The sequence below is a fragment of the Silene latifolia genome, chromosome 10, assembly GCF_048544455.1.
Source record: "Silene latifolia isolate original U9 population chromosome 10, ASM4854445v1, whole genome shotgun sequence".
In the NCBI taxonomy this organism is placed as follows: domain Eukaryota; kingdom Viridiplantae; phylum Streptophyta; class Magnoliopsida; order Caryophyllales; family Caryophyllaceae; genus Silene; species Silene latifolia.
This window is the reverse complement of record NC_133535.1, coordinates 42,120,457-42,132,744: the sequence shown is the minus strand read 5'-3', so window position 1 is coordinate 42,132,744 and position 12,288 is coordinate 42,120,457. Positions and strand designations below refer to the sequence as shown.

The following is a 12,288-nucleotide window of genomic DNA, read 5'->3' as shown; positions in this document are numbered from 1 at the left end:
ATAATGAGAATATGACAAAGTTTTTGCAGTTATCTATATAATTGATCTTTATGAAACAATACCTAATTAGACCGTTTTAGAAGTATTAAACAAACAAAACGGTAGTAGAGTTATCTTCCAAAAAAAAAAAAAACATTTGAGAGCCAAAAAAAAAAAAAAAAAAAAAAAAAACATTTGAAGGAGCCAAAAAAAAAAAAAAAACTTAATAAATGTTTCCTTTGACTTGGGAGTTTGGGCAGATGGACCAGTAACAAAAGAGCACGTCACTTGAAATCAATGATAATTATATCCCCACCACTATAACAACTAACAAGTGCCCTAATCCTTTATCGACGCGTGTACGCCATTATAAACTACTCCATTTTTGAAACAAATAAAAATAATTCCTACTACTCTACAAGCTTTTCATATCCATTTCTCTTCTCCCAATTTGTCCTTGTCTCTCTTGCACACTTTTTTTTTTCTTCAGCTGCTGTTGTTGTTGCTGCTGCTGCTGTTATTGTTCGTCTAAGTTAAGGTCTTTCACAATCTCCTTTCATTTTAACATTATTTATATTAATTGTCTGAAACAAGAATTTGTGGTTATTGACTAACGTTATATTTTGCAAAGCTTGAGTGACAGTTATTAGCTGGTTGATCTTTAATTGTATCGTTGAAACCGAGTTTGAAGTTGAAAGGGGTTGTATTTGGAGTTGTTGTGAACTTGTGATCTAGTTCCTCTAAATTATAGTTGCTTTTCACAGAAATTGCTTGTATAAGGGCTTACATGTAACTATTTAAGTAAGGGTTTGATATTACAGATAGTGATAATATGAATTTTGGCAATTTTGGGAATGAGCCTCCAGGAGGCAGTAATGGGAGACCACTACCACTACCCGGATCGGGAAACATCGGGTTAACACGACAATCCTCGATATACTCGTTGACATTCGATGAATTTCAGAATACACTAGGTGGGATTGGGAAGGATTTTGGGTCCATGAATATGGATGAATTATTGAAAAACATTTGGAGTGCTGAAGATGCTCAGTCTATGTCAACAACTACTATGATTCCTTCTAATGGTCCGTTAGGGGGGAATCATTTGCAGCGACAGGGATCGTTAACGTTACCCAGGACAATTAGCCAGAAGAAAGTTGATGAGGTATGGAAGGATATTGCCAAAGAGTTTGGTTGTGGGAAAGACGGTGGAGATGGGTCTAGTGTGCCTCATAGACAACAGACTTTGGGGGAGATGACTTTGGAAGAGTTTTTGTTCAGAGCAGGAGTTGTTAAGGAAGATGCTCAACCGCAACCCTTTGGAAAGCCCAATCTCGGCGCTGCTGGGATTTTTGGAGAACTAGCTCAGTCTGCTCATAATGGTGGTGATTCAGGGTTTGGGATTAATTTTCAGCAACCTGGTCGAGCTGTTGATTTGATGGGTAATCGAATGCCGGAGAGTAACCAAGTTAATATGCAGTCTACTACTTTGCCTTTGAATGTTAATGGTCTACGAAGTTCTCAGCACACGACACAAACTCAGCTGGGCTCACAGCCGCCTCAGCAGCGACAACCACCGTTGATGCCTAAGCAGCCAGCTGCCTCTTATGTGTCAACGATGATGCTGCCTGGTAATGCTCAGTTAGGTAACACAGGAGTCAGAGGTGGTATGACTGGATTAGGTGATCCAGGAATGAACAACAATTTGATGCCTAGTTCAGGATTGCAAGGCGGAGGCATGAACATTATTGGGATGGCCCCTGCTGGATCTCCAGCGACTTTATCATCAGAAGGGCTTGCAAAGAGCAACGGAAATACTTCTTCAGTTTCACCAATGCCGTATGTCTTTAATGGAGGTTTTAGGGGGAGAAAATCCAGTAATGCTGTTGAGAAAGTTGTTGAGAGAAGACAAAGGCGAATGATAAAGAACAGAGAATCTGCTGCAAGATCACGAGCACGTAAACAGGTCTATCTTTATCCTCTCTTGTCATAGTCCCGTCTCTTTCCGTTCTTTTGATTCACCAGCACCCCGTTTCATTGTGTATAGTACCTCTTTTCAAAGTCTTCAGACCATTTCACTGCCATTTTTATAACGCTCTCCTATATTTCTGTAGAGGCAGTGAAATGATTTGAATGGTGGGAGAATGAAATGTGTGTCATGCTCTCTTTTTTTGAAATTGGTTGCTATTCAAATCTTAATATTGCTGCTGGCGCTGACTATGTTAATGTCATGTTGAGAACTTGGACCATATTTAGTGTCCTAATGTAAAGCTTGATGAAGAGAGCGTGACACATTAACACAACCTTTGCCATATAAGCTGGCTCTAATAGTGCATGAACAAACATCTCTTATTCGTTGGTGTAAACGAAGTACTGAATCAAATGACATGCTTTAGAGAGTTCGTTTGGATGGAGAGAATTGGCGAGAAGGGAAAGGAGGAAAAAGGAGTCAGGGAGGGATACAAATTCTATTATTCCCTTCTCCTTGTATAATCAAAATCCCGCCAACATAGGAATGATTAGGAGGAAAGACTTCCTTACTCCGTTCCCCACTCCCCTCTCTCCTTTTCCCGTCACTTTACTCTGAGTCTCAAACTATTCATTAGTGAGATTAATTTCCCTTTGTAGTTTGTTATCTTTTTTCAGTGATCTTACATCGCTATGTATATTCTCTCTAGGCGTATACAATGGACCTAGAGCAGGAAATTGCAAAACTAAAAGAGGAGAATGAAGAACTCCGAAGGAAACAGGTAATTTTGTGGTTCTTAAGTCATAACTGTTTGGTTTACCAAAACGCATTGTTACATTCCATTGATTTTCTCGACTTGTTTCACTGCAGATAGAAATTGTGGAGAAGCAGATAAATCAGGTAATGTTGTAGAGTTGTAGTGTTTTATTTTTGTTCGCTTATTATAAACTCGCTCCAACTATGGAGTTAGGGGTTTGATATCACCCAAGACGTAGATGCGCTCATTTAAATATAAAAAAAAAAAAAGAAATTCACTCCTATCCTTAATCACAAATATTTTGAAGATCAAGTTGGTTGAAATCGGTAGAGATAATAGATGAACGATGAGGATAAATTAGGTGTATAAAATGCAATTGTTAACGGTAAAGAGATATTTTTGATCATTTTTTTTGAAATGGAGTAGTTCCATCAAATTCTCATTTGTGACGGACATTTTTCGTCACAAGCTTGTGACCTCTCACAATATGCAAGTGGGATTGCAAGTGGAAGAAGGGTTGAGAGACGTCACAACTCACAAGTGGGACCTTCTGTCCATCGAATTGGCTAAAAAAAGGATTTGGGGTAATTCCACTTAAGTGACAACTTTGACAACTTTGATTGTTAAATTTCACTTACTGCTTATGATAAAATTCTCTTTTCGAAATTCTTAGCTTCTGGAGTGCTATGAGTTTTGCATTAATACTAGTTATTGTGTGCGATTGTCGTATTGTGCGATAAACAAAAGTGAGTTGTGAGTTGTGACCATTTTTCAATGCCAAAAAAAAGGTTAAAAAGTGAGCTCTGTTTTTTGTTAAAAAATGGAGAGTTTTTTTAATAATAAAATATGTTCACTTTTTAATATAAAATGGCAATTTTTTATCACAAAATAGACACCTTTTCTATCTTCGCACCACCCGATGGTCGTATAATATTATTTGTCACACCATTCGGCTATATGCTCCGTAAGTTTATACTTGATGGGTGAGTTTCTGTCAGTATAAATGGTAAAGGGAGTCGAATATAGACTTAGGTTGTTTATAGATCGACCTGTACTGAACATGCATTGAGGTTTACGTAGGAAATCTTAGCCAAATCTAACAAAGATCATCCTTAATGTTCATTTTGTGTTGTATTTGGTTTCGTGAAGCATATTATTGCTCAAGATTTCCTACAAATCGTGTATGTTTCGAGACATGAAATTAATTTGACCAATTTAAGCGATTTTACAGGTGCAAGAGATGACAAAAGCGCAGTCTGCTGGACCTCAAAAGCGATTAAGGAGGATGCATACTGGACCATGGTGAGAAGTGATATGATGAGTTGAAATGCATTTTTTGTAAATATTTCGGGAGATTATGAATTTCTCAAACTTGCTTTTTTTCCCTTTCCTCTAGACATTGTGGCTAGTAAAGAAGAGGAAGCGTTACTTGTCCTTGTGATCTTCATTACTTGTATGTATTTTTGGCATGCATTTTTGTAATTTTATGAAATGGTAGGTTGCAAAGTAATAGTTTGTAAGTCACGTCATTGGTTTTATAGAGATGTTTTATCGAGAAATTGCATTAATATTTGTGTACATATGATATGCTATTTATACATAAATAAGCTTCCTACTATGCAACAATATTATTAAAAATACAGCTAGTCTTGCTTGTGACGGGCTAATCCCGTCACAAGCTTGTGACCTCTCACAAAAAGAGAGAGGGGACAAGGTGGGGCACCCCCTATGTGCTTCCCACTCATCTCTCAATGGGCATTTTGTGAGAGGAAACGGTATCCGTCAGAAGCTTGTGACGGATATCGTCCGTCTTCAATGAGATTTTGTGTTAAAAATAAGCTTCCTACTATGCAACAATATTATTAAACCGACTTTGTAATATCCCTCATATTCTAAGATTATAAGACCCTTTGTGTGCGTCTAAGTACAACGCAGACTATGAAAGACTAATAGGGAAGCAAACAATTGTGTAATGAATTGGAACAATAGTCGTTTGTATCGGGGTCAACTTTAGACTGTAATAACTAGGGTTGTAGAGCTCCAATGGAGGTGATTTGAATTGAAGGTGAAAGTTTATTGTCTTAGCTTTCCAAAGCATGGTCACAAGCTTCATTTCGATAAGTATCGAAGAAATGACAGATGTTCGAAATTCAGTGCGCGAAGCTGAACTCGCCTGAGATGAGGTCACTCGAGTAACGTGTGTGCTGTTAAGATGTTGTAAAGTCGTAATATGGAGGGTTGAGAAACTAGGACACTCGATCTAGTGAGTCCTGGATGTGATTGGAGTATATTGTGGACGAAATTTAGAGCAGTGGATGTGATTGGAGTATATTGTGGACGGATGAATGTCATGTGGTTATAGTAAACTGAGCTGGATTTAATATTATTGTGCTAACACTATTGTCTCTACTTATGTTGTTTGTTTAGTCACTACTCAACCTTTGGTTGACGTGTGTGCGCGCAAACTGTCACCCAAACTTTTCAACATGGGGACTTGTTATGATCCATTTGTTATTTTCGTTTAACTGAGGAGCAGTTAATCTAGCATATAATAAATAGTGAGTTGGTTGATGCTATGATGTGGCTTAGGGCGTGAACATGGGAACTGTAGTCATGACCAGTCTTTATTAGTTCGAGTAATATATAGTTTCACAATCATTATTTTAAAGACAATTTGTGACAGTTGTCAGTTTTATGTAATTTTATTAAAGTACCTTGTATTGTTTGTCTTTTGTTATTCATTAACGTGGGCAACCGAGATGGTAACACCTTTATTTATCTAGGAAGGTCTTACTAACTATAATACCCTGAATTTCTAGTTGGTTACTCGGTTGAGTATGGGCTAGTGCTCAACCGAGTGGGACTTACTCGTACGAGTGGTCGAGGATCGAGTAGGATGTGAGTTTAAACCTTAGCCTGCCTAGGTGGTACTCGGTCGATTAAGTAATGTACTCGACCGAGTAGGGTCTACTCGATTGAGTAGTTCTTGTTACTCGGTCGATTCGGGTAAGTCTGACGAGATTTTATTCGGTCTTCTTTTATTTTAAGTCATGGTTATATCAGCTTTACCAATTTCTTCCCAATCCTCCCAACTAGTATATAAACCCAAAGACCCCAAAACCCTAGCACGCCTCTTATAATTCTAATTCACATAAGAAAATCTAGAGAGAGAAATGAGAGAAAACTCAAGATAGATTTGAGGATTTTGCATCTAGTGTCTTCTATTTTCACTATCTACCATGTAAGTCATCTTCATTCCTTATAAGATTCAATTTCTCATATTTTAAGTATTAATACATCTTTTAATTATTGGTGGGGTCGTGTTTAATCACATAGGGCTAGAATTAACATGGTTAGTTATAGATCTAGAAGTTTCAGCAATTTGGCAGATTCGCATATTAGATTGCTTGATTTATTTGGGGATCCTAAAGTGTTTATCTTCGAAAACTTTAAGCATAGACTATAATTTATTTCAAGTCTAGTTTATACCTATAAAATTAGTAGTCTAAGTCCTTTCGGTTTGTCCTGGGTGATTTATTTATGAACGTATCGCTGAAAAGTCTGCGAATTAGTTAGTAGCTTAAAGATTGTTTCGAAAACCTAACTTAAGAATCAAATTAGTACTGGGTCTTTTTTATACATTAAATTTGCAGAGTCTAGATGATGTTAGCCTTTGGATTTGCTCTAAAATCATTTGTTAAACTCGTTTTATAGATTAATACTCTTTATGGGGACGAATTTTGTTAGTTGTTGGAAATATGTCTAGAAACCCTTAAATAGTTTTGAGTTTGGAAAAGTACCACTCAGTAAGAGTTATAGCTAAGAGTCTTCGGGTTCCAGCACAGTTAGACTTGCAGCCATTGGATTTTTCTAGAATTAGTTATGAATTTTATAGTGAGTCTGTTCTGTTTTGGAAAGTCATAAAAGTCGAGTTTAGTTAAATTTGAAATTACTAGTAAGTCGTGATGAGTCTAGGTATGTGCATGATTGGTCAGTCAATTGAGTATGTATTAATTTTAGATAATTGTGTTATGTAGGTGACGGCTTTGTGAGGAATCGGTTTGATTGCTTGTGTAGTTGTGATTGAAGTATTGCTAAAAGGTAGAGTTTCCCTACTTAGTTTTTCATAGTATAGATGATTACATATGTGTTGGTGGCATCGTGGTTGTGATATTCGGTGATTGTGATATCATACCTGTGACACTCGGTGGTTGTGAGATTGTATTTGTGATACTTGGTGATTTGACATATTGAATTGTGATATGGTGTTATGTGTGTGTGCGTTCTTGTGGAGTGGTGTTGTTAGTGAGGCGATTGCGAGAGACTGACCTCATGTCGGGGATCGCTCTTTGAGGGTCCCGCTTCAAGGGGATGTGCACATTTAGGATATGAGTTTTGGGTTTGTGTTACGATGCGAACCTGGCTGTCGTATTTCGGGTTGCGATATGAGCACATGGTAATCCGTGTTGTGATGAGGGTACCTTCAGGATGCGGTCCGACTTATTAATGTAATACTACATATTCTGATAGCTGGGTACTCGGTCGAGTGGGTTGTACTCGACCGAGTAAAGTAGACTTATGTTTGGTCAGACTTCTGCCTAGGGGTCACTCGACCGAGTCAATGAGGCACTCGCTCGAGTATTGCGTACTCGGTCGAGTGTCCGGTCTGGAGACGTTTTATTTGCGGTTTGATAAGAACGATTGGGGAGTTATATAATTTCGATAACCAGTTTCATAATCATTTTTTAATCTTAAACATTTCCAAACTCTCCCTAATCACTCTAATCATCTACCAAGCAAGGTTTAGCATTTGGTCGTCGGATTTCGTTGATTCTTGTGTTGATCAGATTGTAGGTATTAGTTCTCCTCTTTATCATTGTATTTTCGTATTTGTCGTAACCCTAATTTGGGTAATTAAGGGAGATGGGTTAATTAGGGATTGATCTTGATATTAGTATTGTTGTGTATGATTGTTAGGCGAGGAACTCGTAGAGGATCAGTTCTAGCTCGTCATTTCTGCATTGTTGATTTGGAGGTTGCGAAATAAGGTAGGGTTTCCCTACACAGTATGATTATACCGTTGTTGTATTGATTGATATCGTGGTTGATTATTTGAGATTATTGTGATATCGTATTTGTGATTGATAGAGGTGTTGGTTGAATATTTTGAGCCATGTCGGGAGATGGTTTCACCTACATGTTCGCCCTTTGTAGCTCCCGTCACAAGGGGATGTGCACAATAATGATCTAGGTTCGCTCGTTGCGATGAGCGAGGCTTTAGGTGGCAAGGCCGCGGTCTACCACTGGCGGTGTGGGTACCTGTTGTGATGGGTAACTTGACTGAGCTACTCGTTGCGATGAGAGCCATTTGTTGATTTGGAGTTTGGAGGTGGTGAATATTGTTGTGTTACCTTGTGTTGCTTATTCTTGTGATTGCTGTAGATACCTCATTTCTGCACCTCCCGCAAACCACCCGGTGATGATTGGGCCGCATGTTTGGTACGCGGAACGATTTGTGACAGTTCGTAAGTTTATCGTCAAGTGATTGCTCAAACACTGATGTCTACCTCTTAATTGTCATCTACGCGCCGATACGTTCGTTTTGTGATAATTAGAGTACATTTGGAGTCGGGCCTAAAACCGTCTTCATTTTTCGATAACCGTTAAATCCCGAGTCGAATGTTGGAATGTTCGAATATTTCTATTCCATATTTTATAAATCTTTCACAATCTTTTATTCTTTGGTAAAGAATTTCCCGTAATATTCATACAAAATATTAAGGAAAATAAGATTATCCCGTTATTCCATAAATTAAACACGGAAATCTTTCTTTCGCAGGAGGAAACCACTGGGAACAGACGCGGCCAGTCTTTGCGCCTCTTCCAAGAGACGCAGTGACTGCTGCGCCTCTTCCCAGGTCCTTTTCTGCGTATTTTTTCGTATCTTTTCATATCTTTTCGAGATTCACTTCCAAAGTTTCTCCGAAAACCCTATTCCTTCACGTGATTAGTATAAATAGGAGCCTTCGCTCCTCATATTTCTCACGCGAGTGTCCGCCCTTCTCTTCTCCCTTTGCATTCTAGACCACGTTCTTACTTTTTGGCGTCTACGTGCTTGAACATTCGACCACGTAAGCTCGGATCCTTCTGAGTACCAGCCTCGTTTGCATGACCGACCAATTTGACAAACTCCACAATCAATCAACTTAATTAATCTTAATCGTTTTCCTCTTACGAGGGCACTTTCGTTACATTCGAGTCGAGCATCACTAATTGTAAACTTAGTTCATCTCGTTTCGTCAAACATGTAAGTCTGAGGGTGTAAATCCTCTTTTATTATTGTTATTTAACTTTTTGTATCATTAATGTAAGGTTTATGTCGAAAATACTTCTTAAAACCGATTTATAAAACCATGCTTTAAAACCCTTTTTACGGATTACCAGGAGATGACCGTCGAGAAAGGACGCAGCAACTGCTGCGCCTTTTCGAAGGGACGCAGCACCTGCTGCGCCTCTTCGTGAAGCTGCCGCAGTTCCTGCTTCCTTTCTTCTTCCTTCGTCTTCTGTCAATTCGTCGTTCATTGTTTGTTTTAGTTTGTTTTTCAATTCTTTGACATAATAGCATAATAATTTCACATGTATATTATTTATCATCATTAACACATATTATTCATCATTAAATCCCGACTCAAATCCCAAGTAATCCCATATTTGCGGGTTTTCGTCATTAAAATCAATCCGGGTTGTAGAGATTCGATTCATTCGTATTGAGTTTCTGGAATTCGACCTTTGGTATATTTTCATCTGTCTATTATCATATCCGTCATTAATTCGTCATTAATTTGTCATATTTAACCTATTTAGTTCACCTATGTCACTAATCAACCTTTCGTTTATGTAATTAATTCGTTTGCGTTCGTCTTATCCATGTTTTGTTGCTTTTATGACTCATTCGCATGTAATTAATCCATTAAATCACTTTTATCCGAGTCGAATATCATAATCAATCCTTAAATTCACCAATTAACATTAACGATTTGCAGTTCCGGTTTCACAGCCAGAAGTCACCCTTGGAACAGACGCAAAGAATCGCCGCGCCTCTTCAGAGGCGCACTCTCTTGCGCTACTGTTCGGATGATTTGTCTCTAAACTTCCGTTCTGCCTTGACCTAGTTTAGTTAGCTTACGTACTTAATCAACTATTAATCGTATTATCACCTTAATCTGTTCGTTTATTTCTTTATTTTGTTCTTTCTCAAATTATCCGTTTTGAAGGTATTTTAGACAGAAATCAATTGAATCCATTGTAATTATTGTAATTTTCATTATTGTATTTCTTTTATTGTATCATTTGTATGCTTTCATATGTAATTGAGCTTAAATTCCTACTTCGACCTAATTGTATGCTAAATTAATTGTTCACCGACTTAGTTAATCTTCGCATGCTAGGATTAAAACTTGGATGTTGCATTGCATGCATATAATCGACGATATATCGAGTATAGATAATTTCCCTAATCATTAGTAGAGGACGCTATCGAGGCGGGCGGGATTAGGTGTTCGATCAAAAGAGCTTCCTAATACGTACCCTCACCCCTTACTCCAGATCTCTGTGAACATCTGTGTTCATTGGCATCCACGAGAGTCATTCTAGACATAGAATGCTAAGGGTAACGAGTTCTTGGTGTTCATGTCACTACTTTGTGTCTTGACATGACACGAGGTATTCGAACGGTTCCAATTTCCCATAAAAATTGGTGGCGACTCCACAAATGCAAACGCTTGTTTCCCAAGCGCCCCCGTGGCCCCATGTCCACAATTTGGCGACTCCGCTGGGGAAAATACACTTACGTGTAGCCAAAAGGGTGAAACTTGAACAAGGTTAGGGAATAGTTTGTACAAGACAATTGTCGGTTTTCATAACTCGGTCTTCCTAGACCGTTTTATTCGGCCTTCCTAGGCCCAACCCAACCCATTCGACCAATCGTCCCGTCTAAACGGTCCTAATTCTTATTTGGGCCTAAGGATGGATAACGATTGACGTCATCCATACCATGGTACTTACTCTTGTTTGTATCAAGGACTTTCACTACTTGAGGAAATGGACTAGGAATCGGCCTTACTCTTGTTTGGTACGAGCCTCTCCACAGACTACGGGTTTGATTATTCGGTATAGCAACCCACCCTTTAAACTAAAACCCTTTTAAATGCACTCAACATCCCGTTATAATGCTTGTATAAATGTTTGTACCTTACGTGATCACCATTTCCAAACGAAACCATGATGATTTTTGTAAAATCAAATCCCTTTTAAAATGTAAATTTCGAAAAAGGCCAATGATTAGCGCAAAACCGAGTCAAAACTCTGTCCATTTGTCGAGTCAAATTTTGGGCCCAAGCCCATTTCAAAACCTCACTTCGAGTCCACTCCTACAACTACACTAAAGTTGACTAGGACCAACATTTTTCAAATCTTGTCATTTCTTCAAAAGCTCACTGACACAAGTGGCACACACCCACTTCACGAGTCAAAACATTTCTTTCTTAGTAAGTGTGCTAGAATGGTCGATCGTGTTTTGATTCGTCGTCGATCTCTTATCCGTTTCAAGATGCGAAACAAGCGACTTCAATCAACTCCAAGATGGTAATGATCGAATCCTAACCGCGCTAGCTCAACTCCAAGTTACCCAAGACCAAGTGTATGATCGCCTTGACACCATCGAGGGCCGGATCTATGCCGTGGAAGCAAGGTTGCCTCCTCGAGAAAGTGAAATCATTGACGACTTCGTGAATGACTTCAGGGACGAAAATCCTCCCATGGGTATGACTGCAGCTGAGAAACGACTCCAATACTTAGAGGAGCAATTGATGTACCTTAAAGGGGATGACATTTATAAGGAAAATAATCGCAAGTATGAGGCCGTGAGTTCCAAGTTGCCAACCAACTTCAACATGACGGATATCCCTAAATTCAAGGGGCATGAAAACCCTTTGAACCACATCCGTGCTTTTAAGGACTACATGTCTATCAAAGGCATTAAACCCGAGATGTTCTTAAGGATCTTTCCTTCATCTCTTGACACCATCCCAAAGCAATGGTTCTACTCTCTAAAACACAAGAAGATCGCTACTTGGGAAGACGCCGCGGTCGAGTTTGCTAAGCAATACGTGGATAATGCTGAGATCCAAGTTAACATGCGCACTTTAGAGGTTCTTACCCAAAATGACAAAGAAGGTTTCACCGACTTCCTAAGTAAGTGGAGGAAGACTAGTACCCAACTAGTTGAACGCCCGGACGAGGCTACCCTTGTGGAGAAATTCGTGGACAACTTAAAGCCCATCTATGCCAATCATTTGAGGTACCAAAACATTAAAACTTTAGGTCAAGGATATCAAGGCTCAACAAGTCGTTCTTACGGCTCCACTAGCAAGACCGATGAAGTTAACCTCCTCGAGTCATCCAAGAAGAGTGCCCCACCAAGGAAATTTACAAATCTTGGGAACACTTACTCCAATGCTCTAAAAAGGCTAATGAAACAAGGCAAACTCTAACCCATAGGACCTACGCCCGAACCTGAAAAGAA

General features: G+C 38.9%; 1 protein-coding gene across 2 annotated transcripts; it reads left to right on the top strand.

Annotated features, from left to right (window-relative positions):
• Positions 1-336: 336 nt before the first annotated feature.
• On the top strand, positions 337-4,285 carry LOC141605549 (ABSCISIC ACID-INSENSITIVE 5-like protein 5). Of its 2 annotated transcripts, XM_074424370.1 has the most exons (5): positions 337-1,945; positions 2,658-2,729; positions 2,819-2,848; positions 3,937-4,007; positions 4,102-4,285. In XM_074424370.1, coding segments are annotated over exons 1-5 (1,308 nt in total). In that variant the 5' UTR covers positions 337-811; the 3' UTR covers positions 4,103-4,285. The 2 variants fall into 2 exon arrangements, with proteins under 2 accessions (XP_074280471.1, XP_074280470.1); XM_074424369.1 differs by having other exon boundaries at positions 3,937-4,146.
• Positions 4,286-12,288: the final 8,003 nt, after the last annotated feature.

Excerpts from the sequence above, each read along its gene's own strand:
- LOC141605549 (XM_074424369.1), top strand. The coding sequence starts at position 812 with ATGAATTTTGGCAATTTTGGGAATGAGCCTCCAGGAGGCAGTAATGGG. Across the intron at positions 2,730-2,818 it reads AAGAACTCCGAAGGAAACAG|ATAGAAATTGTGGAGAAGCA; the intron begins GTAATTTTGTGG and ends GTTTCACTGCAG. Across the intron at positions 2,849-3,936 it reads TGGAGAAGCAGATAAATCAG|GTGCAAGAGATGACAAAAGC; the intron begins GTAATGTTGTAG and ends GCGATTTTACAG.